The sequence below is a fragment of the Orcinus orca genome, chromosome 7 (assembly GCF_937001465.1).
Source record: "Orcinus orca chromosome 7, mOrcOrc1.1, whole genome shotgun sequence".
NCBI lineage: Eukaryota > Metazoa > Chordata > Mammalia > Artiodactyla > Delphinidae > Orcinus > Orcinus orca.
Window position 1 is genome coordinate 112,021,764 of NC_064565.1, and position 26,852 is coordinate 112,048,615.

The window sequence follows — 26,852 nt, forward strand, 5'->3', positions numbered from 1 at the left end:
GGGCAGGTTGTCAATATGTATCAAAATATTTCGCAAGAGGTAGGCCATTTAAACCAGCAGACCCACTTGTAGCAATGTATCTTCGGAAAATAGCAAGCTAGGAAGCAAGGAAGCACACAGCATACAAGTATCTTCATGGCTGCTTTGCTTGGAAGAGCAACATTTTGGAATATTCTTCAATCAGTAACATATGGCACATCAAAGGATACAATTCTATACACTCATTAAACTACAATCTGTATTTGATGACATGGAAAGCTGTTCAGAACATTTTGTTAACTGAAAAAGCCGATTAGAGAACTGTGTAATTCCATTTTTTTACAGGATAAACTTTGTGAGTATATATATGCATGTAGAGAAGACCTAGAAGAATATACACCAATTGTGTATCGATACTGATAACAGAAGTTATCCTAGCAAAGCGTAATTTTGGACAAGGCTGCTGCTATGGGTTGAATTGTGCCCCCCAAATTCATGTGTTGAAGTCCTTAACCCTCAGTACCTCAGAATATGACCTTATTTGGAAATAGAGTTGTTGCAGATGTAATTAGTTAAGATGAGCTGATGAAGATGGGCCTTAATCCAATATGATAGGTGCCCTTATTAAAGGGGAAATTTGGACACGGACATACACATGGAAAACTCCACGTGAAGATGAAGGAAGAGACTGGGTGATGCTTTTACACACCAAGGAACGCCGAAGATTGCCAGTTAATCAGCAGAACCCAGGGAGAGGCGTGGAGAAGATTCTCCCTCCAGACCTCAGAAGAAACCAACCGCGGCACTATGAGACTATGAACTATGAAACAAAAAATTTCCATTGTTTGAGCCACTCAATTTGTGATACTTTGCTATGGCTGCCCTCGCTAACTAATACAGCTGGCTTCCTATATTGTCTGAGATTTCTCCAATACGCAAATATTTACTGCATCCTCAGAAAAACAAAATATTTCCATTTTAAATTTTAAAAAATTTTACTAGAAATTAAGTCTCATATAACGTGATGGGGTAAAAAAAAAACATGATTCGAAATATATTTCAGGGCTTCCCTGGTGGCGCAGTGGTTGAGAGTCCGCCTGCCAATGCAGGGGACACAGGTTCGTGCCCCGGTCCAGGAAGATCCCACATGCCGCGGAGCGGCTGGGCCCGTGAGCCATGGCCGCTGGGCCTGCGCGTCCGGGGCCTGTGCTCCGCAACGGGAGAGGCCACAACAGTGAGAGGCCCATGTACCGGGAAAAAAAAAAAAAAATATATATATATATATTTCAAATTCGTATACCTGTTGATGATATTTTTATTTTTTCTGAGCAGTGTTCTGAAAAATTCAGATAAAATAGTACTACTCTTTTTCAAATGATTTAAATGGAACTTACCTCCCACCCGCCCCCCCCCCCCACCGCCACTAACTGGGGAGGCTACAGAGAGGAAGCAGCAGTAGTGGCAGAGCTGGTGGGGTTTGAACTGTATGCCCTTTGTGAAGAGTAGTGAGGATGTTCACTGCAGCATTGTTTATAATAGTGAAAAACTGAAAGTAATCCCAACAATAACCGGCAGCAGAAAGTTATTTGAGTTATGATACCTCCAGTTCTGTGCTGTTTATTATCTCATTTATGCCTAATATTATCACTTAATCATTATTACCTATGAAATAGGTAATATTTACCCCAATTGGTAGGCAGAGACATAATGAACATGAGAACAAATGTTTTATCTTCACTAGTAATAAAAAAAAAATGTTAAAGAAGAACAGAACAAATCTGAAGAAAAAAGAATATTCACTTTTTTAAAAGGCAGAAATAAAGTAACTAGAAAACAGAAAAACAGAACTGATAAATCTAAGACGTTCTTTTAAAATATACATAATTAGCAAATATCTGGCACTTTAAATTTTTTGAATAAAAAATTGACAAAATGTTATATTATTAAATAGAGCTACCATATGATCCAGCAACCCTGCTCTTGAGTATACATCCAGAAAAAAATGAAAACTCTAATTTGGAAAGATACATGCACCCCAGTGTTCATAGCAGTACCATTTACAATAGCCAAGACATGGAAACAACCCAAGAGCCCATCAACAGACAACTGGCTTAAGAAGATGTGGTAGGGCTTCCCTGGTGGCGCAGTGGTTGAGAGTCCGCCTGCCGATGCAGGGGACACGGGTTCGTGCCCTGGTCCGGGAAGATCCCACATGCCGTGGAGTACCTAGGCCCGTGAGCCATGGCTGCTGAGCCTGCGCATCCGGAGCCTGTTCTCCGCAACGGGAAAGGCCACAACAGTGAGAGGCCCGCGTACTGCAAAAAAAAAAAAGAAGAAGAAGAAGATGTGGTATATATACAATGGAATATTACTCAGCCATATAAAAGAATGAAATATTGCCATTTGCAGCAACATGGATGGACCTAGAGAATATCATGATTAGTGAAGTCAGACAGAGAAAGACAAATGCTATATATCACTTATATGTGGAATCTAAAAAATAATACAAATGAATCTATATGCAAAACAGAAACAGACTCACAGATGTAGAAAACAAACTTATGGTTACCAAAGTGGTGGCGGGGGGCAAATTAGGAGTATAGGATTAACAGATTAAAAACTACTGTACATAAAATAGATAAGCAACAAGGATTTACTGTATAGCACAGGAAAATATATTCAATATCTTGTAGTAACCTATAATGGAATATAATCAGAAAAAATAACTGAAGCACTATGCTGTACACCTGAAACTAACACAATATTGTAAATCAACTATACTTCAATTTAAAAAATTATAATGTTGAGGTATATGTTTTTACTAATCAAATTAAAGGACACATTTTAAATGACTTCACCAAAGGTAGTATAGCCACTTCCCACAAATATGGCTGATGATAAACTGAAAAAAAAAATTCTGGAGAGGACCACGGCAATGTTTGAAAAAAAAGTCTATGAGATGAGACAAAGATTTACACACAAAGAGGTTCATGAATATGAGACAATTTTTAATCATGCCAGATGTATTTGTTTTATATTGCTGCTGTAACATATTATCATAAATTTAGTGCAACGCAGCTTCCTCAACTCAGAGTTCTGCAGGTCAACAGTACAGGTGGGCTCTGCTGTTTCCTCTGTGCTTAGCCTCACAAGGTCAAAAGCAAGGTTCCAGTCAGCTTGGGCTCCTTATCTGGAGGCTCTGGAGGGGGATGTTCTCCCAGGCTCACTCAGGTTGTTGGCAGAACTCAGTTCTGTGTGGGTGTAGGATGAGGTCTCCGTTTTCTTGCTCTCAGCTGGGAGCCTCTCTCCTGGCTTTAAGGGCACCTGTTTCCCTGACAACACCTCCCCCCAGCCCACATCATCTTCAAACCAGCAACGCCGCATCCAGCCCTTCTCATAGTTCAAATCTCTCTCCATCCTCCTTCTGCCACATCTTTCTCACTCTAACCGGAGAAAGTTCTCTGCTTTTTAAGGGCTTGTGTGATTAGACTGGGCTTGCACAGATAATCCACGATAATCTCCCTATTTTAAGGTTCATAACCTTAATTACATCTGCAAAGTTCCTTTCACCATGCAAGGTAGCAAATTCACAGGGTCCAGAAATTAGGATCTGGGGAGCGGGGGTGTGTGGGTATTCTGCCTACCACGTGAGAAAACGCTGAAATTATTTTTAAAAGAAAAAAGGATATTAATCAGGGTTTCTCGACCTTGGCACTACTGACATTTTACACTGGATAATTTTTTGTCTTGTGCATTAAAGGATGCTCAGCTGTATCTCTTGCTTCTCTGCCCACTAGAGGCTGGTAGCACCTACCCTGCCCCCTCCTCCTCCCCCACTGTGACAACTGAAAATGTCACCAAACATTGCTAAGTGTTCCCTGAGGGTCAAAATTGCCCTCAGTTGAGAACACACACACACACACACACACACACACACACACACACACAGGCATACACACAAAATGTGGTTCCAGTTTTGTAAAAAAAAAACACAGCACAAACATACTCACACACAGAGAGTAAGAAATATTGGAGAAAAAATAACAGAACACTAACAGTGGTTATTGTGGGTTTTGTCATAATAGTTGTTTTGTTTCTTTATGCTTTTCTCTGCTTTTCAAGTTTGAATAACTATTACTTTTAAGCATTATTTTACTAAGCAATTTCTCCCCAAATAGGTTTCCAAACATGAAATCTGTGTCTTTATTCTTAGGAGAAGTCCTATATGCCATTTCACTGTTCTTGTGAGGTACTGCTGAATTTTTGTATCTCTATTCATAACTAAACTTATGTTTTTCTCTTTTATTTGTCAGATTTTTGTATCAGAAGACATAAACTGTACCTGAAACTAATCAAAGCATCAGTAGAATTAACTATTGCTTTAGTTGGAAAGAATTATCCAGTTAAGTGGTCTGGCTGCTCAGAACCATTTTTTGAGATAATTGCTTGAGAACTTCTTCCAGTAGCTTCCTTTATTATAGGGCATTGTGATCTTCTACTTTTTTTTTTTTTTTTAATTTTTGGCTGCGTTGGGTCTTTGTTCCTGTGCGCGGGCTTTCTCTAGTTGCGGTGAGCAGGGTCTACTCTTCGTTGTGGTGCACGGGCTTCTCATGGCAGTGGCTTCTCTTGTTGTGGAGCACCCGCTCTAGGGGTGCGGGCTCAGTAGTTGTGGCACGAGGGCTCAGTAGTTGTGGTATGCAGGCTCTAGAGTGCAGGCTTAGTAGTTGTGGCTCACAGGCTTAGTTGCTCCACGGCATGTGGAATCTTCCCGGACCAGGGCTCAAACCCGTGTCTCCTGCACTGGCAGGCGGATTCTTGACCACTGCGCCACCAGGGAAGTCCCCTTCTACTTCTTGAGTCCGTTTGGCCACTTATACTTCTCCATAAAATCATCACTTCAGAATATATATATTAGATATGATTGTATATAAAATACATTATAATTTGTAATATCCACCTTGTCTATAGTTACATCTTCTTTCTATAGGATATAGAAATGTATTAATATTTTCTCTCTTATTTATTAATTAGATTTTCCAGAGATTTGTCTCTTTCTACTGATAGTTTTCAGCAGAACGCTCTCTTTGATATACTTAGCAGGTATAGCCATTATGGAAAACAGTATGAAGGTGCCTCAAAAAATTAAAAATAGAACTACCATATGATCTGGCAATTCCGCTACTGGGGATCTAGCCAAAGGAAATAAAATCAGTATCTTGAAAAGATATCTGCACTCCCATGTTCATCGCAGCATTATTCACAATAGCCAAGACATGGAAGCAACCTAAGGGTCCATTGATGGATGACTGTGTGTATACGTAAAATAAATACTATTTAGCTGTAAAACTGAAGAAAATCCTGCCATTTGTGACAACATGGATGAACCTGGAGGATGTTATGCCAAGTCAAATAAACCAGACAGAGAAAGACAAATACTACGTGTGAACTCATTTGTATGTAGAACCTTAAACAGTCTGACTCATAGAACCAGAGACAGCATGGTGTTTACCACAGGCTGGGGGGTGGAGGAAATAAGGAGAGGTTGGTCAAAGGGTACAAACTTTCATTTATAAGATGAATAAGTTCTGGGGAGCTGATAGAACTCGGAGGGTCGTGGGGATACATTTGTCTGAGACCCGTGCATTTCCAGTAAGCCTCTCCACTGACCTTCTAGGGCTTAATTACCATCGTTACGTCTTAAATAACCAGTGCTTTAAATTGTAATGAACCAGATGTTTTTTAAGAACGGCACTCAACTACTCAATTTGGGGAAAGAGGTAAAACACATGTAAAAGTTCACATCTGGGGTTTTAGTTTTAAAATGAACTGTTGCAGGGGTTGATTCCAGGAGACCTTCCTACTGGGGCCAATCCTGGCTCCTCAACTGGGTTGATGGGGAGAGGCACACGTCACAGGTGAGGGTGCAGTGGAGCAGCCCAAAGGCATCCCAGGTGAGATGAGGACTGAGCCTCCAGACACCCTGCCCTGCGGATCTTCCCATCACACTTGCCGTAATCCTCCTGGGTGGGTGAGAAATGGCCAACAGGACCCTTCACTCAGCAACTGAGGCCACAGGTTACACAAGAGAGTGAAAGAGCAGGGGCTGCCCTCATTTCTCTGCTTCCAGTGTCCTCCGCATGCACCCCCAGGAAGGTTCTGCAGGAATTAAGGGTGAAGGAAAAAGGATGATGGAGAATGAAGGTGGTGTAGATGGATGCAGGATGCAGGATAAAGGCAAGCAATTGGGCACCTGGCCCTGAAGCCTCCTGCCAGGGCCCAGGACACGTCGGAAAAGGAAGTGGGAGGAGGGAGCGGTGTGGGCAGGTTCAGTGGGGGCTCCAGCATTTCCAAAGAGAAGGGTATGAAGTGGGATAGAGGGCACGGGGAGCTTGTCTAGAAGATGCATTTGCCTGGCAAACACGGTTTTAACAAAGACTGTATGTTCTGGAGATGCTGGTCTTGGAGAGGCAGCTGGAAGGGATAAAGCAGCGATGGGGACTGAGTCCATGCCTGATTGGATGGATGGATGGATAGATGCGATGGATGGATGGAGTGAGTGAGTGAGTGGTTAAGGGAACCTTAGACTTCCCCAGGTCGGAGCAGCGCGCCCGGCAGCGGTCACTGCGAGCTCAGCTAGCGGGAGGGGGGCGCAGGCGCGCGGGGCGCCAAGGCCCTCCCTTGGGGGTGGCGGGGGCGGGGCGGGCTGGGGGTGGGGTTAGAGAAAAGGACCCAACGCGATCCAAACTTCCGGTGCCTGCGGAGAACTGAGCGGCTGTGGTACAGATAGAGGCTGCACAGAGAGTAGCTGCACGGCCGGAGGCTGCAGGGCGGACGCGCGGCCCGGCGCAGCCATGGTGAAGATCAGCTTCCAGCCCGCGGTGGCCGGTATCAAGGGCGACAAGGCCGACAAGGCTTCGGCCTCGGCCTCGGCCCCGGCGCCCGCCCCAGCCGCTGAGATCCTGCTGACGCCGTCTCGGGTGAGAGGGACGGGGGGTCGAAGCGCGCCTTGCCGGCCCCGGCGACGACCCGAGGCGCATCGGGACCCCGGAGTCTCGAGCGGAGCGGGGGTGGGATTCCGGAATGGGTCATCCATCCCAGAATGGGGAGGGGCCTTGGGTCCTGGCCCTCTGCGGCAGCCGAAAGCATAAGTCTGAAGAATGGGAGGGGCTCCGAGTCGATGGTCCCAGGTGAGGAAGCGCTCAAGGTCTCTTCCAAAAGTGGTCCGAGCCCTAGGCGCCTGGCCCCAGAATAGGGGAGGGAGCTGGTCCGGAGAGGTTCGAGGAATGTCGGTGGGGGTATGTGTGTCTGGTTCCAATCATGGAGGAGGGGCCGCGGGTCGAGTCCCCAGGTGGGGGATGGGAGGAGGGTTGGACATTGTTTCCCCAAAGTAGGGCGGTGGGTTGTGATTGGTGGGGAATGGGGAGAGGGGCTCTGGTGCCAACGAAGGGGGCGGGACTATTGATTGCGTCCCAAACGGGGGACTGCTGGGGCCAAGGGATGTGCTGTTGGTCTGCACCTGAATTGGTGGACCAGAAAGCGATGATACATGAAATGGAGATAAACCAGAATCCGCCTGGCCGCACGTCCGGGGTTCGAGATTCGGGGTTACGAGGCTGGGTGCCCTGATCCCACCGCCCCCCCTGCCGCCTGGGCCTTCCTGCCCTCTTCCTTCCTCTCCCGGCTCCCTCGCGCACTGGGCTACCCCCTCCACTCCGCGGTGCCTTGGTGCCCTCTAGCACCCAGGCTGCGCTTTGTGGAGGCGGGCCTCGGTGCACCCCGCCCCCTCCAGCGGCCTCCCCTCCTCCCCTTTCCCTCCGGCCTGGGGGAGAGGAGGCATTTCCGCCGTGGAAAACTGTCTGAGCTGCGTGGAGTCCGACCGGGGGAGGGCCCGGAGGGGGCAGGACGCGTGGCGGGCAAGGAGGGGAGGGGGAGAGAGCTGGTCCAGCCTGGCTCTATAGTGTCTCGGCAGAGGTGTCTACGCTGCTTCCACGCGGCCGTCGCTCCTGGCGTTCTTGGGGCGCACCAAGCTCCCGTTCCCCCCCCATGGGAAGTCTTCCTCAGCGCCAAAGCCCCTCCCCAAGTTGATGGCTCAAACTAAACCTTGCTGGGGGGGGGGTATGGGAGGGTGGGTGCTTCAGGATTACCTGTGCCCTGGAAGAGAGGACACAGGAGAGGGTCCTCAGAGGTGGGTGTTATAGCCAGAGCAAAGACACCTAAGTGAGGAATTCCAGGAAGAGCCTTGGCACGCTGCCCTGCCCTGGTGTGGTCGCTGCAGCATCAGTGACCCCCGGGGCTGGGTTTCCAGGGGGTGGGGTGCTCTGCAGCCGCCACCAGAGCAGCTCCATCTTCTGATGCTTAGTTGGGGGTGGGGACACTTCATATTTGAAGGCATGGCCTGCAGCTTTAAAAGTTTGCAGGGGGCCCTTTAAACCTCCTTCCTCCCTTCCACTTAGCCCCTGGAGGGTGCAGGGCTGGGGGCCCAAGGCAGCACACCCACTCCTGTCTTCTCCCAGCTGCTACTCCCAGGGCCAGGCACCCAGCTGAGGCCTGGAAAACTGGACCCTGCCTCCAAAAGCTATAGGATTCGGGCAGGAGGGAGGACCAGCCAGACAGTGGAAGGATGGATTTCAAACCCATCGGAAGGTCTGCCGAATCTCACAGGAGTGCCACATCCTCCAGCAGCAGCCTGCTGACGGGTGTCAGGCGGGATGGTAGATGCCAGTGTCGCCTTGGCGGTAACTGACATCCAGCTTCTGGCTCCAAAGTCAAGCGTCCTCTCTTCCCCCTCATCCATCGTGAAATGGAAATATCAACGTCTTCCCTGTGCTGTTTTCAATGGCTTCGAGCCTGCCGAGTGTGCCTCGCCCCCAGCCCTTGTTAGTTGGGTAGGGTCTCCTGGCTTAATTGGCAAGGGGGAGCGATGGGGCCCCTGGAGGAAGATGAAGATCCCAGCCCCTTTAGGACAGATCTGCTTATTAGTAAACTTTCACAGCTCACTGGCCCTCAGGGGATCAGGGGAGGCTTTGGGGTGTCGCATGTTGGCTCTGCCAGTCGCCTAGTGGAATCGGAGCCTTGGGGAGAGAGTGCACTTCTGTGAGCCTCCTGTGGCCTCGCCTGGCCAGTGGGTACGTTTCCCCCACATCCAGTGCCCAACGTAGAGCAAGCCCCCCATTCTTGCCTCCTCCCTCGCCCAGTGAGCTCAGCAGACGCCCAGCATTCACAGCAGCTCAGGACCGCATCGGCCTGGGGCGAGCGGACTGGGAGCCCCAGGAGCTGCTTCATCAAGACAGGACGTTTGGGTTTGTCCCGCGCTGACGGGCCTGCCGGAGGAAAGCGTATCAGAAGGTCTGTTTCGGCTCGGGGTGACCCTGGAACCCTCTTTGGTTACTGAACTGGACTCGAAAATAAGATTTAAAGCCCTGGAAGGACCACTCGATGAACAGATGAGTTCACGAGTGCCTTTCACCAGTGAGCCACCCTCTGGCTGTCCTAATAAAATTTCAACCTGTGTGCAGGCCCCAGGGGCCAGGGTAGGGCCGCAGGCACACTCTCACATTGGGCCTCCCCCTGCTTCTGAGTAAAAACTGAAACAAGGAGGATTTTGTCCTCACATGTGCCGCTGGAAGGAACTGCCTCGGTGGCCAGGAAGGGATGGGTGTGAGGGTCCAGCTGCGCCTCCAGCTGCCCCCCCCATGTGGTGCTTGCCTCCCAGATGATGAGGGGCCTGCGCTGATGGGCAGCTGACAGCAAGCCAGCCTGGAAGGTGGGCTGGACGGGGAGCACCGCCTCTTAGTACGCTCTGGCTGGATTCTTCCCCTTTGGAGGCCCACTGGCCTGCCCTGGGCCTCTCAGCCCAGTTCCCCTCTCCCTACGATCTGCCTGTGTCTTTGCTCCCCCATGTGTGTGCACGCGAACACACACACACACACACACACACACACACACACACACACACACACACACACACACACACACACACACACACACACACACACACACACACACACACACACACACACACACACACACCCAGGTGTGGGCATGTAGAGACTCGAACAGTCCGGGCTGGGGGCCTGCAAGGGGAGGGAACCGTGTTCAGTACAGTCATCTCAGAGCTGGAATTTTCTCCCTGGCTTTTGCTTTTGATTAATGGCCCCTGTGTCACCCCCCCCCCACCCCGGCCCGCATACCTGGGGATCAGATTTCACTTTCCTCCTCCTGGCCTCAGGTCCTGGGCAGGAGGGAGCTGAGTCTCCTGGAGCGGTTGGGGGAGGGTCCCCTGCCGGCCAGGAGGGTGGATCGCAGGGCTTGGCGTCCTCCTGCCCCAGTGCCCCATCCCTGCCAGCCCTGCGGCCTGGGCCAAGAGGACCTTGGTGAATGGGCAGTCCTGCCGTTTGCCCGCCTGCCCTGGGCCTTCCCTGAGGGGCTGTGGCGTTTGGACTTGTGCCGCAGTGGCTTTTCTGCTTTCTCTCTCATTTCCCTCTCTTCTCTGTTCTCCCCGCGGCCCATCCTTGCATGTTTCAAGGCTGTCAGCAGATTGCCACAGAGGATGAGTTTCTCTTACCATAAAAAAAAATGTTTATGGTAAGAGCAGGGAACTGCAGCCCCTGCAGTGTCTCTGCGCTCTGTCTCCCCCAGGAGAGCCCTTCCAGCCGCAGCTCTGCTTCTCGTCCCCCCAGCCTTTGTTCTCTGGGGTCTCACCTTGACTGTCAGGTACAGAACAGAAGAGGGAATCTGCCTGGCCCAGCCAGGCAGAGCAGTGCAGAGGGCTGTCGAGAGTGTCCTCAGGGTCCATGCCCTTCCTCCTCACACGGCCTGCACCGTGGGCACCGGTGGGTCACAGGGCAGGAATGGGTTTCCCTGATGGCAAATTCACGATGCCTTATCAGCATTTACCCAGCTGACGTCTGTACGTCTGAGCACAGCTCTGCGTGCTCCGTGGGCAGAGGCCCAGTCCCCCCACCCCTGCTAGGCTTCTGTCTGTCTGTCTCTCTCTTTCTCTCTCACTGGTGCCCTTGCCTTTGTGGTCTGCAGCCTGGGAAAGAAAGATGCTGAGGAGGGGGGACTGGTGCTGGGGAGGTGAGGCGAGACCCGCCCCCAGCCGTCTGCCCGGGCCTGCTGTGGCTGCATTTCTGGCTCCCCTGCTAGCCGCCTCCAAGCAGCCTGCAACTGTAGTTACTCTGCTTGCGGTTCATTTCGACATCCTTACCGAGGGAAGGTAGCTGGGGAGCTCTGTCCATGAGCCCTGCGGGCCTTCTGAGTTAATGCTTAAGTTGGCTGGGTTCCCCCTGGCTCTTCTGGCCCTGGCTTTGCCTAATCATTTAAGGAGCTCCACTGCAGGCTCCGTGAAACAGGCAGGCCTAGGCCTGGGCGCCTTTCGGGTCCCTGGACATGTGGCCCGCGTGCCCCACACGAGTGCATGGCGAGGCCTGTGGCTCAGGAAGCCCTGTTGCCATGGAAGCAGTATTTTTCTACTTTCTGGAAGCCCCCAGATGCGTGGCTGTGGGTAACTGCTCCGTGGAGGGGGGGCCTCCTCCTGGGGCTCCAGCATGACAGGTGAAGCAGCTGGGGGCTTCGGGAAGCAGGCCCCTCGGCCGTCATTCCTGTCATTCTGGGTGAGCTGCGCAGCCCGGATCCTAAGGGTGAGGCCCCAGGTTCCAGCCCAGGCTGCTTACAGGCTCCCCAGAGGCCTCTGAGGGCTGCAGCTCGGGGCTGACCTTTCAAGCACTGCCAGCGAGGGCAGGATTCAGGGGCCTCCCGCCCACCTGGGGCTTTACGTCCCAGTCCCAGTGCCTCTGTCTCGAAGCCGGGACACCAGCAGCCTCTGGTCCTGCTTTCCCTTCCATCCCTCCTGCTCAGCCATGATGCTTCTGGCGGTTTGGCCTCTGCGTGTCAGGTAGGGAGGGGTGCAGGGCGTGAGCCATGTGTGTGCCCTAGGGGGTCTGTAGGAGCAGGATAGGAAGCCGTTGTCCACAGCTCTAGGAAAGGGGAGGATCCCCAGCCTTCACAGGCACACCCACAGAGACGTGTGAGGACACAGGGTGGGATCCAGGGGTCCTGGCTGGAGGCTGTCCTCAGCCACTTGCCTCATTTTCCTCTGGAGCCGCTCCCCACTCTCCGTCCTCCCTGACCGCCTCCCCACCTGGGGCAGCCTGGCCCCCCTGCCCGGCCCCTCCCCCAGGCACATAGAAACACCTGACCCAGCCGGGAGCAGAAAGGAAGCTATAAAACTGGCAGGCCTCCCCTCGTCTGTGAACCTCAATTGTGGAGCTGGCCCTCGGGCTCTTGCTTTGCAGCCCATTGACTTTTTTTTGTTTTCTGGTTTTTTTAAAAGCGGTTCTCATAAGCTTGCTTTTGCTTCTCTGGTTTGCAGGAGCAAAGCATGGCCACTGTGCAGCTTCGATAGCTGGCTCGTGGTGGCCCTAAAAAAAAAGGAGGAGAGCTTTAGCTGATAAAGATCTGCTATTTTTATCTACCACTTTATCCTTTACAAAGGGCTTTCAGGGTCTCTGTCTCCTTTAATCCCAACAGAACCCTGTCTGTTCACATTTCACAGAGGACCTGCAGAGGGTGGGAGGGTCAGGAGGCTGGGATATCGCAGCCCCTGCTGGGGGCCTCTGGGTCCCTGCAGCCGCACTGGTCTCGCTAAATACAAATGTTGTGCCTCCAGGGCAGGATTCCCAGTGGGTGTGGCGCCTTTCTTCAGCGTCACCCACCTTTCCTTAGGCGCCACTGAGGATGGCTGGAGCCCCTGGGTGGCTTGTTCCTGCGAGACACTGGCAGAGCTTGGTCATCGGGTCGCCCCATCCTGGGCTGATCCTGGGAGCCCGTTGGAAAGTCAAAATGCTTGCAGTCCCCCAGCCCCTCCCACTGGCAGCTGTCCTTGGAGGCCCTGTGAGCAGTGGCCACCCAAGTGTGCTAGTGACCTTGGTTATTGCCTCCAGGGAGCCCCAGCGTGCCGAGGAGGTGCCAGCCAGGGGGGTGGTCTCACCAGGTGCTTCTCTGGTTTCGATCGCAGCACCCCTGCAGCAGGGCCAGGGTGGGGAGAGGCCCCAGGCCTGCAGATGGCCCAGCCTGTGAGGGGGTATGGGATGGGCCGGGTCACCTCTCCATCCTGTGTCTCCATCCCATGGTGCTGGAGGCTGGGGGCCACTGGCCTGGTGATACATGTGCCTCGTGATGGGGGGGTGTGTCTTTCAGGCATTTTCTACCCTTTTCCTGAGGAAAGGGTGTGGGGAGAGGGGAGCGCTGCAAGCGGGAGGCATCACCCACTCTGATGGGATGCCCCTCTACTCCCTGAGGCCCAGGTCCCACAGCCCCCTGTGCCCCAAGCACAGCAGGCCCTGCACCCCACCCCTACCAGGCTGGGCCCCCTGTGTGCCCTGAAAATAAAGGCCTGTCTTGGCTAACTTGGACCTGCATCATGTCCCCACTGCCGACCTCCCGCTAAGCAGGATGAGGGAAGAGTGGAAGCGGGCACAGAGCGCTAAGCAGACGGTTAGCGGCGGGGCCGGCGTGAGAAGGCCCAGGCTCCCCTCCTGCCCCCCCACCTCTGCCACAGCTCCTTGAGGTTGGCAGGGGCACTGGCCTCTACCCTCACCCGGCTGCATCCAGACACCGTGGAGGAGGGATTGAATGATGGATCCCAGAGGCAGAGCCGGGCCTGGGGCTCTTGCAACATCTCCAGGGTGAAGGAGGCCCGGGTTAGGGCAGGGGTGCCAGTGAGGAAGGGCACAAAGACGCGCGATGGCCGAGCTCACACAGCTGGGAAGAGCCCAAGTCACGAGATTCTCCATCCAGCGCCCCAGGGAACGCAGGGCTGCTGAGCCTTACACACGCCCCCGGCCACTGGCCCAGACGTGTGTGGCCTGGAGTTGGGTCCGCTTGGCTTGCTGCTTCTTGGCAGTCCTGCAGCTACTGTCCCGAACCTGAGCCTGGAGGAACCTCCTGCCCTGGCCTGCCCGCCGGCAGCCACGTTCCCCTCCCGGCAGAGGCTTCCGGAAGCCGCCAGACTTCACCCTGCTCGACACCAGCGCCCGTGTGATGCCATCGCCGCCCCGGCAGGCTGGCCTCTGCCCGGGGTGGCCGGAGGGCGCGAGCTCCCGCGCCCAGACCCTGCAGGCCTCCCAGAGCCCTGTCCCCACTGGTCAGTGACCGTTTCCTGCCGCAGCTTCCTTGGAAGAGCCCAGCAGATTCCCCACCCCCGCTGTCCCCATCCCGGTCCCTCTGGGCACTCCAGCTTTCAGGTGGATCTTGTCACTTCCTACCTCCGAAGCCTTCCTTGGTCCCCACTGCCCAGGGCAGCGGCTCCCTGCCTGCCCAGTCACTCCAGTTCCTACAGGTTCCTAGGCCTGGCTCAGTCACCAAGGCCATATCTGTGCTTCCCCCGCCCCCTACATTTGAAAGAACCTACTGTGGTCACAACTGGTATAATGAAGGGGACTAATGGCGTGGGTGACTCAAAACACGCTTGCTTAGTCCCCGTGGGTCCAAGGTGGGGCTCCATTTCTCTTTAGATGGGAACAGCTGGGGAGTCCTGGTAACGCTTTCCTTTCCTTCCAGAGACGATGCTCTGTGTGTCCTGAGCGTCGTCCTCCCCTCCCTTTGCTCCAAGCTCCTTCCCAGCCAGCAGAGTGAGGTCTCACTTCCGGAAGGGGGTGGCAGGGATTCCCAGGGGTGCGGGGCCACCACGGGGCTGACCCTGCACTGCTGTCCACAGGAGGAGCGGCCCCCCTACCACCGCTACAAGAAGGGGAGCTCTGTGGGCGGCCTGTGCTACCTGTCGATGGGCATGGTCGTGCTGCTCATGGGCCTGGTGTTCGCCTCTGTCTACATCTATAGATACTTCTTCCTGGCTCAGGTGAGGTGGGGCGGAGGGAGGCGGGGCCTTGGAGAAAGAGTGGCGTTTTAGAGAGGGCAGGGCAGGGCAGGGCGAGCGTTTGCCGTGGGTGTGGGCCGGCAGGATCAGGCCCTGTGAACGGCGGAGAGGAGGGGACAGCAGGAAGCCCTGGACACGCCCCCTAGGTGGGAGGGGTGCCCGGGCAAGCCCAGAAGACCTGCCTCCTTCTCCTCTCCGGTCTTGGTCCGGGAGACAGGACCGGGTCCCCGTCCTCTGACTGGCATGGGCTCCGGAGGCGTGTCCTTACCTATCGCTTTGGTTGCATCTGAGGCTGACAGGGAGCTCTCCCAGGAGCACAGTCGGCGATGGGGGAGCCGGGATTGGAATCTGGGCTGTGAGGCCCGCAGCCCCTTCCCACAGCGTCACCCCAGGGCATTAGCACCAGAAACTCGGGTGCAGCAGACATTGGAACTCTGCGATCCCTTCAGAGCCCGGCCCCTGTGCCCATGGATCTTGCTCTAAGGACTTACATTCCACGCGTGGACATTTGGGCTATAAACCATGAAGGGTGGAGGGTGGCTTATAGACAGTCATCTCCACCTATGATCACACCCTGGTTATCTGCTCACACAACCAATCTGGGCACGAAGCTGGGCCAAAGAACTGGTCGTGCTCACAGCAACCTTGCGATCAGCCCAGGCCTGGGGAGGGAGGCAGGGCCACCAAGCTCTCAGAACTGAAGGTAGTTAAATGAAAGGTTGCTTAATAGAATAACCATAAACATAACGAATGGGGAATCTCGGTGACAAAAAGGTTGGGAATTGCCAGTCATTTATGACCCAGGTGACCTCTTCCCACCCTCAAGCATTGGACTTTGACTTTGTTGTCATCCAGTTTTTCTACGGTGGAAATGACTAAAGAGTTTGCAGTCCATGTGACCTTACCCTTGACACCTCAGCTCCCCTCCGTCCACGGCCTGCTTCCCCACCTGTTCCTGGTTGTCACTTTCTGGGGCCTTTTCCTGTTGCGGCTGTGGCCCTGCCCTGGACCTCCCCTCTGATCCCAGCCCCCCCTCATGCCCTCTTGGGGTTCCTCACCCCACCCCAATTCCCAGGGAGTAGGAGAACCTCAGAGCAGCCTCTGGGTCTACACCCTGGGACAGTATGATTCCTGTGTGATGATTCATCCTCCCGGGACAGCTTACACTAAAACAGACGAAGGGGTGTCTGCCCATCGTGGGCCGGACCTGAAGGAGGCCCTGGAGAAGTAGGAGGGCCCGCGGTCCAGCGGTCAGTCACGTAGCCTCGGTCACGCCAGGCTGCCTCCCTTCCGTTACTGATGGAGTGATTAGGCGTGCCCCTCATATAGGAGACACCATGTTTGTGTAGGTTTCTCGGGAAGCACAGGATCCAGGGAAGGTGGTGGGTCCTTGCTTGAGGTTGGACACGGTGCCACCAGAATCTGATAACGGCTGCCTCTCAGCTCCTACCTCCTCCCTCCAAGGTCTGCAGGGCCTCGCAAAGGGGGCAAGAAGGGCGGGCGAGCACTCCCTGGTGGTGGCGGAGGGTGGCACCCTGCAGGGCCCAGCCTGTCCAACCCAGAGTCCCCCTGTTTGCCCCTGAGGACACCCCTCCGACCCCAGGCTCTTTCTCAGGTGTCTGTCTCCCCGCTGGTCTGCCCCATTTCACAGCCATAGACTCATGGACTCGGAGGCCAGAGGGGCCTGAGAGGTCACCTTGTTTTACAGATGGGGAAACTGAGGCCCAAAGAGGTCGTCCTCCTAGGAACTGGCAGACCCGGCTCACCCTCCCTGACTCCCCATGTTTCTTTGTTTCTCCATCTGTGAAGTGGGTGTCACAGACCCATCCTCCCTGCCTCCCCAGGCCTTCAGAGCCGGGAGTGGTTGGGCAGGCAGCAGTGGTCTCATGGAGGGCGCTGTGTGACCAGACTCTCTCCCTCCCTCTCTCCCCCCGCCCCCCTCCTTGCTCAGCTGGCCCGAGACAACTTCTTCCACTGCGGCGTCCTCTACGAGGACTCCCTGACCTCGCAGGCCCGCACCCGCATGGAGCTGGAGGAGGACGTAAAGATCTACCTCGAGGAGAACTACGAGCGCATCAACGTGCCGGTGCCCCAGTTTGGGGGCGGTGACCCTGCAGACATCATCCACGACTTCCAGCGGGTGAGGCCGGCCAGGGACCCGGGGCGGGGGGGTGCGGCGAGGGGGGCGCCACGAGGAGGAACAGGTGTGAAAGGAGGATGCCCACGCCCCTTGTACAGACTTGGAGTACATACCGTGTAATATAAACCATGGAGTAGATATCTACGGTTTAGGTCAATCAGGGATTTAAAGAGGCCGCTTTTATCATATATGTCATGCGGTTATCACTGAATGTGAACTAGTCACGGTTGATTTTCTCCTTGGCCACCTGCCAGCTGCGGACGCTGGCTGGAACAGGCGAGGCCAGTGTTCCTTTTTACTGAGCTGTTTCCGTGTTGACATCTTATCAAGATGCAGCACCTGGGGTTGGGAGGGGCATCTCTCACTGAGGGTCCAGGCTGTCCACAGGGGTGGCGGGACCTCCCAGCTTTGGTGAGATGCACAGGGGGGACGTTGCCCTGAAATTCAAACCTCGGCTGTATACCCCCAAGAAGAATCCTTGTCACAACCGAAGCATTTAATAGTGTTTTAATCTAGTGAGTGGAACCTTCCACAAACACAGGCTGGGAGAGGAGCGGGAGAAGGTGTCCCCGCCCCGGTGCTGAGGAATCTGGGTGCGTCATGGGTGCGGTGGGGTTCGTGCCTCATACAGCTCTCCGGGGCCAGTCCCTCACCTGCGGAGACTGACGCGGCCCCCTCTTCCTGTTCAGGGTCTCACTGCCTATCACGACATCTCCCTGGACAAGTGCTATGTCATTGAGCTCAACACCACCATCGTGCTGCCCCCTCGCAACTTCTGGGAGCTCCTCATGAATGTGAAGGTGAGCAGGGCCCCGGCAGCATCTTCTCTCCCTTGTCCTCCCTCCATGAGACAAGGGAAGGATGGGGGGCCTGGGCGTTGCTGTCAGCTGGACCCAGCACCCCAGGTTGGTGCCCCCACCTCCAGCTCCCTTCTCCCACATTCAGAGTCAACACCTCTCCTTTCTGCCCCCAACCAGCCTCCCACTTCTGCCTCCCTCACTTGGGAAGAACCCCAAGACCAGCTTCCTTAGTGTTCAAGGCCATGCGCCACATCGCCCCATGTCAGCAGTGCAGGGAGGTGATGGGGGCCCTGCCCCCGAGGAGTGCTCTCCCTAGGGTGGGAGACCAGACTCGCACACACGTGACTCACGGCAGTGCAGGTGCAGGTGCAGAAAGTGCCTAGGCACGTCAGAAAGGCGAGCCATGCGGCCTGTGGATGAGGGGGTGGGCGTGTTGGATGGGCACTGCAGGCGCTGGGGGGGCTCGGCTCAAGCTAGCAGAAGGAGGGAGGCGAGCGCAATGGGCAGTCGGGGACCGAGAGCGGCGAGCCCTGGTACTGACCCAGTGCTGTGGCCACTCCCTTTGCAGAGGGGTACCTACCTCCCACAGACGTACATCATCCAGGAGGAGATGGTGGTCACGGAGCATGTCAGTGATAAGGAGGCCCTGGGCTCCTTCATCTACCACCTGTGCAGCGGGAAGGACACCTACCGGCTGCGGCGCAGGGCCACCCGGAGGCGTGAGTGGCAGACTCCACCCACCTTGGCCCCTGCCCTGAGCTCCAAACCATGGCCACCCTCTGGCAGTGCCTGGCAGCGTAGCTGGAGACCAGCTGTCAGAGCTCAGATTGTAGCAGCAGTAATAACAACTAATGAGCACGTACTACGTGCCAGGCACTGCTTCACACTCTTTTTTTTTTTTTTTTTTTTTTGCGGGTACGCGGGCCTCTCACTGCTGTGGCCTCTCCCGCTGCGGAGCACAGGCTCCGGACGCACAGGCTCAGCGGCCATGGCTCACGGGCCCAGCCGCTCCACGGCATGTGGAATTTTCCCGGACCGGGGCACAAACCCGCGTCCCCTGCATCGGCAGGCGGACTCTCAACCACTGCGCCACCAGGGAAGCCCCCTGCTTTACACTCTTTATGTCCTCCTAAGAGAGTGTAAGTTACCATCATCCTCATCCTTGTCATCATTATTCTTGCCGCCCCTTTTAAAGATGAGGAAATGTACAGAGAGGTTAAGAAGCACCTCTGAGGTCTCACAGCAAGAAGGTGGTGAGCTGGGAGGTCTGACTCCAGCTTTTGAGCTCATGCCGATGTACCGCGCTGTCTCTGCGTGAATCTGGGTTTCATTTCCTGGGCCTCCTTCTCCCCGGCCCGGGTCCTGAGGCCCTGCTCAGGCTCTGAGGCTGGTGGCCTTTGTGGCCCAGACAGTTCTAGGCCAGGACACAGGCCTCACTGGGATTTCTCTGTTCTCTCCCAGGGATCAACAAGCGAGGGGCCAAGAACTGCAACGCCATCCGCCACTTCGAGAACACCTTCGTGGTCGAGACGCTCATCTGCGGGGTGGCGTGAAGCCCCGCCCCTCCCTCCAGGCCCCGCCCCTTCCCTCTTCCATTTTCTCTTCTGGCCGTTCTGGCCTTTCCCCTTGCTTAGCTTGTACTTTGGACGCCTTTCCATAGATGTGACGTGTCTTCCCGTTTCTCTCCAGCCCTGCCCGCCTCCCTGTACCAGAGCTGTGACCTCTCAAGGCCTCACCCTCTGCTGACCTCCTGAGTCTGGGGGATGGAGGGGGCACCCCAAGATGGTTTCTGTGACCACCATCTTGAGGTCAGGTCCCCGGGGGCCTGGCCCACAGCTGCACTGGCAGCCCAAGGGGGAGGACTGGAGGGAACGGCCAGGCATGCTGGGGCTCTGGCGAGGGGCGGGCTGGGGGCAGGGGGTGGAGTGGGGTTCAGGAACGTCTGCACAGCTGAGAAAGGTATGAGAGGCTTCTTTCCGTGCACAGCACACTTCCACCCCTGTCCCGGGCCTGAGCTGAGGCTGGAGGGAATGTACCCAGGGGTGGACCCGCCCAGAGCACAGGGGAAGGTGGCTGTCCTGAGGGTCTCCCCAGGACTCCTGTCAGTGCCTTCAGCCCACCAGTGGGAGCTTGGAGTTTGGGGGGGTGGGATGAATCCGTCAAGCACAATCTCCGGGTGGAACCAAAGAAGGAAGGAGCCAGGGCTGGGGGCCCTGGCCCCCCAGGAGCACAAGCGGGGTCCCCCGCAGCCACAGCCAGAGAAGGAACAGGGCAGAAGTGGGGAGATGTCTTCCTGTCTACGGGCAGCCCCGCGGGCTGAGCAAGGAGCAGGGATGCACTGTGGGTCCTGCCGAGTGGGCGGGGCTCCCTGCTTTCTTCTGCTCGGGGGCGTTTGAGAGGAAAACCGGGGGAAGGGAGGGAGAGCCACCTGATACTTGTACACCCTGCCTCCTTGCTCTGAAATTCCATCCCCTTCTGCTTTGGGGGAACACAGCGTTATTTTCCGTTTCCTTCTCACTTTTGCATGTTTTTACTGATGATTCGATGTGCTAACCTTCTCAGCCCTGAGCCCTGAAGAGGAGGGCTCCGACGCCTCCAGTCAGACTTCGGTGCTCGCTGGAGATGAGACTCTTAAATGCCTTGTATATTTTCTCAATTAGATCTCTTTTCAGAAGTGTCTGTCGAACAATACACATCTTTGACTTGTGATTCCGGCTTGGGAAAGGCGGGTGGGGGGCGCGGGGCGGGGTGTCGGCTTGGTGACGGGTGCCCTCCAACCCGTAGGCTGGGCAGGTGTCCCTGGGGGCGGGGGGGGGGCAGGTGGGCGTGGTGGGAGCGGCAGGAAGGAGACGCTCACTCACAGGGCTTGGCATCTGGCCCCTGAAGAGGTGGGCCTGCTCCGAGGTTCAGCCATGGAACGTAGGTGTCCCCTTCGTTCTGTCACTCCCCGCCAGGTAGATTCAGTTTACAGGCAAGGGAGGAGGAAAGGGACCGCAGATCATGCAACTTGCCCAAGGCCTGGCTGCTTTTAAGTGCCTCTAAACCACCGGTTCAGTTCTACACGGAAGATGACATCATTATTGCTTGTCCTTAAGCACAGGGACGGTGTCGCCACACTTTCTGGGCGATTAGTAACCATCTCGGTGGATCTGAGGTAGGATTTGACATGAGTCATAGGGTCGCATGCTGCAGAGAAGGGTGTGGGAGCTGCCTGGAGCCTTTGCTGAGTGGACCCCAGAGGTGCGACCTGGGTCCTGCCCTGGGGGCAAGGATGGGTGTCTACACCCTTGGCTCACAGACTAGGTAATCCTGCGAAGGACGTAAAAGATTCAAATGAGTGCAGACACGCCTTGTCCTCAGATGCAAATGCAATCTTGCAGAGATGTTGGGTTCTGTTACATTTCCCAATCTAAATGCAACGCAGTCACAATTAAAATGCCAACAGGGCTTATTCTTTAACTGACACATTCAGTTATTTGAGAAAAGTAAACATGGGGGATAGCCAGGTAAATCCTGAAAAGCGGGGTGGGGGGGGTGGAGAACAGTCTCCAAATACAAAACCTAGTAGAATTAAAGACTTTGGTGTAGCAAAGATCAATGAGACACAGTGGAGGGCCCAGAAGTTAACTTAAGTACAAGGAAATTCAGGTTAGTGGGGTACGTGTGGGTTCTTTATTGGAACAACTGGCTAGTCATTTTGACAAAAAAATTAACCTGGGTCCTGCTTCCCTGTAACAAAATTAATTCAAAGGTTTTAAGTATGAAATGAAATCTTAAAAGTACTTGAGATGATTTAAAAGATCATCTTGAAGGAGGGTAGTCTTTTTAAGCATGATACCTACCAGTAATAATAACTGGGACTAATAAAAAATTAAAATTTTTGTGCAACAGAACATACCACAAAGTCAAAAGTTTTATAAGTGGCAAACTGGGGGAGATATTTTAGAAACACAGGACATAAAAGGGCTATTTTCCTTAATATGCTAAGTTCTTATAAATCGATATGAAAAAATGAACAACCCAATAGATAAAGGGGCAACGAATAGGAGCAGGCAGTTCACAGGGAAATACAAACAGATCGTTGCTTAAACGTGAACAGATGTTTAATCACAGTTGCATAGAAAATACAAATCAAAACTAGGGAGATACAATCTGATAAGTTGGGGGTTTTTTCATATTTTATATTGTGAAGCACTTAATACGTACAGAATACTCTATCTAAATCACCAGCATGTAAGTTATGAAGTACGGTGACCCCACAGCCAACCCACGAAACAAGACTGCCAGTATCACTGAATTCTTCGCGTGTCCCTCTCCCCTTGCTTCTGCAGAACAAACCACCCCAGAACTTAATTCTGCAGGATGGCTGAGTTCCACACGGACTGACGTTAGCCCTGGTGGGCTAGGGGCTGCCTCGTGCTTTGCGCTCCGCTGGAGGCTTCGCTGGGCTGGGCCATCCAAGATGGCCCCTGCTGTCCAGGGTATGGCTACAAATGAGTGCCAATCAATACCCTGGCCTTCCTTACAGCTTGGCAACTGAGTTCCAGGTGAGGGGAAGGGTACGCTGCCAGTCCTTTCAAAGCCTGGAATCTGAAGATCCAGAATATTACTTTAGTGCATTATTGGTCAAAGCAAGTCACCAAAGTAGCCCTGATTTAAGTGGAGGAGAAGTAGACCACCTCCCAATATGGGGAGAAGCATTCATGCTCAGGGGTGACACGAACCGTTGGCTCCCATGTTCAGAGGCTCCCACATCATCCCAGCCTCTACTTCCCCCCCCCACCCCACTTCTATATCCTATGAGGGACATTAAAGATACATCTATTTTTAGATCCAAAGACGATCATGAAAATATACCAATTTTCCATCTATTAAGCCAATCTTTGTATATTAATGAACGAATCCAGGTAACTCCTATCCTGAGTTTCTCTGCTTTGCTTTAAAAGTCTTTATCGCCACATATCTATGAAGCTCTTAATGTAGTTTTGCTTGGATTTGAATAATATAAAAGTAGTGATAAAATACATGGATTATTCCCTGATTTGTTTTCCTCCCCTCAACCTTGTGTTTCTAAGGTTCAGCCATGGTGACACCTGTAACAGTATTTAATTCATTTGTACTGCTATGTATCAATGCACTATGTGAATATATAATTTAATTGCCTATTCTAACAATGAATATTTGGGTTCTTTCTGACTTTTTACTATTATTACAACAATGCGTTAATGAACACTTCTTCTACAAGGCTTCTGGTCACCTCTGCGAGGGTTTCTCTATTAATATGCACCTGTATTCCCTAGAAAAGGAATCTTTGGGCCACATAGTACGCAAATGGCCAACTCACAAAAATTCTACCAGATTGGGGACTTCCCCGGTGGCACAGTGGTTAAGGCTCCGTGCTCCCAATGCAGGGGGCCCAGGTTCAGTCCCTGGCCAGGGAATTGGGTCCCACATGCATGCCACAACTTAGGAGCCCACGTGCTGCACCTAAAGAGCCCTTGAGTCGCAACTAAAGGAGCCTGCCTGCCGCAGTTAAGACCCAGCGCAACCAAATAAATAAATATTAAAAAAAAAAAAACTCTACCAGATTGTTTCTTATGAGTTGAACCAATTCACATTCCCACCTGTACTGCATAGGCATCCTCCTTGTTCCAAGTTCTTGCCAACACTTAATATTAACAACACTTGGGATTTTTTGTCAATGGATTGAGAGTAAAATGGTGTTTCATTATGGTTTTAATTATCACTTCCCTGATTACTAGGAAAGTGAGTCAAGTTTCATATGTGTATTGGACCTTTTATATAAAATGCCTGTTTGTCTTCTCTGGCCTATTTTTCTATTGGATGCTTCATTTTCTTCTTATTAACTTGTAGAAGTTCTTTATATAGTTTATCATTGAGGTGTGGCAAATACCTTACCCAACTTTGTGACTTGTCTTATCACTTTTCGTTGTGACCTCTTTGATGAGCAGAAATTATTGATTTTTTTGTTGTTGTCTTTTGCTTGGCCATGCCACATGGCTTGCAGGATCTTAGTTCCCCAACCAGGGATTGAATCTGGGCCCTCGGCAGTGAAAGCTCGGAGTCCTAACCACTGGACCACTGGGGAATTCCCAAGCAGAAATGATTGATTTTAATGTAGTCAAATGTATCCATCTTCTTATTTTTGGTTAGGGTTTTGTGCACCTTGTTTCAGAAATCCATCCTATCCCAAGAATGAAGAGATTATCCTATATTTTCTTCTATTCCTTTTAAAGTTTTATATATTACATTTTAAAATCCCCTGGAATTTATTCCCTGGTATGGTGTGAGGTAGGAATAATCATTTGTTCTCTTCGTCGTGGATTATTTTCCTTTCCTCACTGAGCTGCAGTGTGTGCCTGCAATGATCTAGTTTCCATATGCATAAGGTCTATTTCTGGGCTGTCTAGTCTGTCCTATTGGGTTTATTATTTGAGCCATAACCACAGTTAAAATAAGACGTGCACATCTGACTGCACGTCTCCCACCTTAATTTGCTCCAGCAGTGCCATGACTGTTCTTACGCTTTTGCTTTCATATGCATTTCAGAAACAATTTATCGAGTTCTACAAAACGTTCTGTTGAGGTTTTTATTGAACTCATATTAAATCTATAGATCCACTTGGGGAGAATTGAAATTGTTATAATACTGAGTGTCCTGATGCATGAACATGGTATTTTTAAAATTTATTTGGATTTTTAATATCTTCCAATACAGTTTCATACTTTTTTCAGTAGAGGTCTTGCACAGTTTTCATTACATTGATTCCTAAATCTCTTATACTGTTGATATTATAATTAATAATTATAACTCTTTGTTGCTAGTGTGTAGAAATGTAATTTATTTTTGACTATTGATCCAGCAAATTTGCCAAGCCGTCTTTCTTATTCTGAGAGGTTACCCAACAATTCTTTTGTGTTTTTGATATAAGCAATTGTATTGACTATAAATAGATTTTGTTTCTTCCATTCAAATAATTAAAACTTTTATTTCTTTTTCTTATCTTACCTCCCTGACTAGGAGCTCTGGTACCATGGAAATAGTTACAAATCTTGTTTTATTCTTGACTTTAAAGGGAATTCACCTTGTAATTTTCCTTTTTCATACTGTCCTTTTCAGGCTTTTGTGTTAAAGTTTTGCTGGTCTCATAGTATGATTAGGAGAGATTGGTTTTGTGGTTTTGTTTTGTTTAAGTTTAATAATGCCCAGTCTTCCCAAGTGTGTATAAGTCTTCTTGTATCAATAGTGGCAGTAGGGGCTTCCCTGGTGTCGCAGCGGTTGAGAGTCCGCCTGCCGATGCAGGGGACATGGGTTCGTGCCCCAGTCCGGGAGGATCCCACATGCCGCGGAGCGGCTGGGCCCGTGAGCCTTGGCCGCTGAGCCTGCGTGTCCGGAGCCTGTGCTCCACAACGGGAGAGGCCATAACAGTGAGAGGCCCGCGTACCGCAAAAAAAAAAGAAAAAATAGTGGCAGTAAATTTGTTTGAAAAGAATCACATTGTAAAATTTCAGATTGTAAAATGCAATGTGTGTGACGCAGCCATTTCACCCCGGGGAAATTACCCTATGGGTATACTCAAACAAGTATACAGAAATATATGTACGAGGATGTTTATTGCTGTAATAGCAAGAAACTGGAAACCAAAGACCTAATGAAGAATTAGTTTTAAAAAGAGAAATGCAATATTTTGTTGCCATTACAAAGAGTGAAGTAGATCTATTTGTGCTGATGTGTAAAGTTCTCCAAGATCTATAATTAGCGTAAAGCAGGTGGCTGAGCAAGGAAAAAAAAAATATATATATATATATATTTATATATATACACACACATATACCATTTATGAACTTTCTAGAAGCCAGCTCTGTGGAGCTGCATAGGAGCTGTAAGACTTTATATCCTTCCACGTCATGAAGATGTGCTCTTTTTATCACTTAAGTGTGTGTATGACTCCGCATATATATACCCTGCTGCTGGGATGGAGGAGGGCCTGTTAGGTGAGGAGGTGGCCTCACTGTCAGCTAACTGCACAGTGTTTCACCTGTTTCCCCTCTGGCCCTTGAGGTCTGTCACCCATCCTAGAAAGGAAGCTCTGCATTAGTCCCAGGTTTGGCCTGAAGACTAGAACAGTTGGAAATGTTAAGTTGACATAAGTAGGAAGCGCTGTAACCTCTTGCAAGCGTTGCTATGGAAACCAGAGCCTGGGCGGTCTCCACGGAAACCATTCTCAGCCTTCCCCCCTGAAGGAGTTACCACCCACTGGTGCTAGTCTTACTTATTGGGACCTCAGAGCATCAATAAATGCTTAGGGAGGGAATGCTGGATTGGCTTCTGCCCACCCTGGAGATGCCTGGTGGGCTCTGGGCACCACCTGCCGTCCACCTGGGAAGGAGAAAGAGACCGTCCCCATGGGATGTGCCCTTGTGGGGAGGCACAGCACCCACATATGAAGCAGACACACGAGGCAGTGCATGCAGCATCCCAGGAGGGAGAAGGGGCACTGGAGTTTGGAGGTCCAGGGGTCTGGACTCTGCCACTGACCACCGGTGTGGCTGTACAGCTACAGTGAGTTAACACTGTCTCTGGGTTTCAACCTGCCCCTGTTTAAAGTGGAGAGTTTGGACTAAGTCATTCTGAAAAGACTAAGTCTTTTCCAGCTTTAAGAACACTGGTTTGCATGTGGCCTGGCAGCATGGGGCTCAGAGGAGAGAGACCAAACAGTGACCAGGGCAGGCTTCCCAGGAACTCCTCTGAGCTTTGAAGGATGGTGAGGAAGAATGGTGCGGGGGGGGGGGGGGGGAGGGCAAAATGCAACAGGGACAAGAGGTACGCCCTCCATGGGCCAGAGGACATGGCACCTACGGCCCTCCCGGGGCTGAGTCCTCTGAGGGAGGCTGAGGGACTGGAAGGGAGGCTTGGAGTCCAGGGCTTGGGGGCACCAGGGATGGGTGGTGCCGTTCCAGGACGGCGGGTCCAGAGCATCGGTGAGGCCCCGAGCCTGGGTCTCCTGGCCCTTGCTCTGTGCTGCGTATTCTC

General features: G+C 52.4%; 1 protein-coding gene across 1 annotated transcript; it reads left to right on the plus strand.

Moving 5' to 3' along the window:
• Positions 1-6,622: 6,622 nt before the first annotated feature.
• ITM2C (integral membrane protein 2C) lies at positions 6,623-20,488 on the plus strand. The gene is made up of 6 exons (XM_004262606.3): positions 6,623-6,956; positions 14,699-14,839; positions 16,809-16,997; positions 17,687-17,797; positions 18,366-18,516; positions 19,259-20,488. The coding sequence occupies exons 1-6, from the start codon at positions 6,831-6,833 to the stop codon at positions 19,348-19,350; spliced, it is 810 nt and encodes a 269-aa protein (XP_004262654.1). The 5' UTR covers positions 6,623-6,830; the 3' UTR covers positions 19,351-20,488.
• The last annotated feature ends 6,364 nt before the right edge of the window (positions 20,489-26,852 follow it).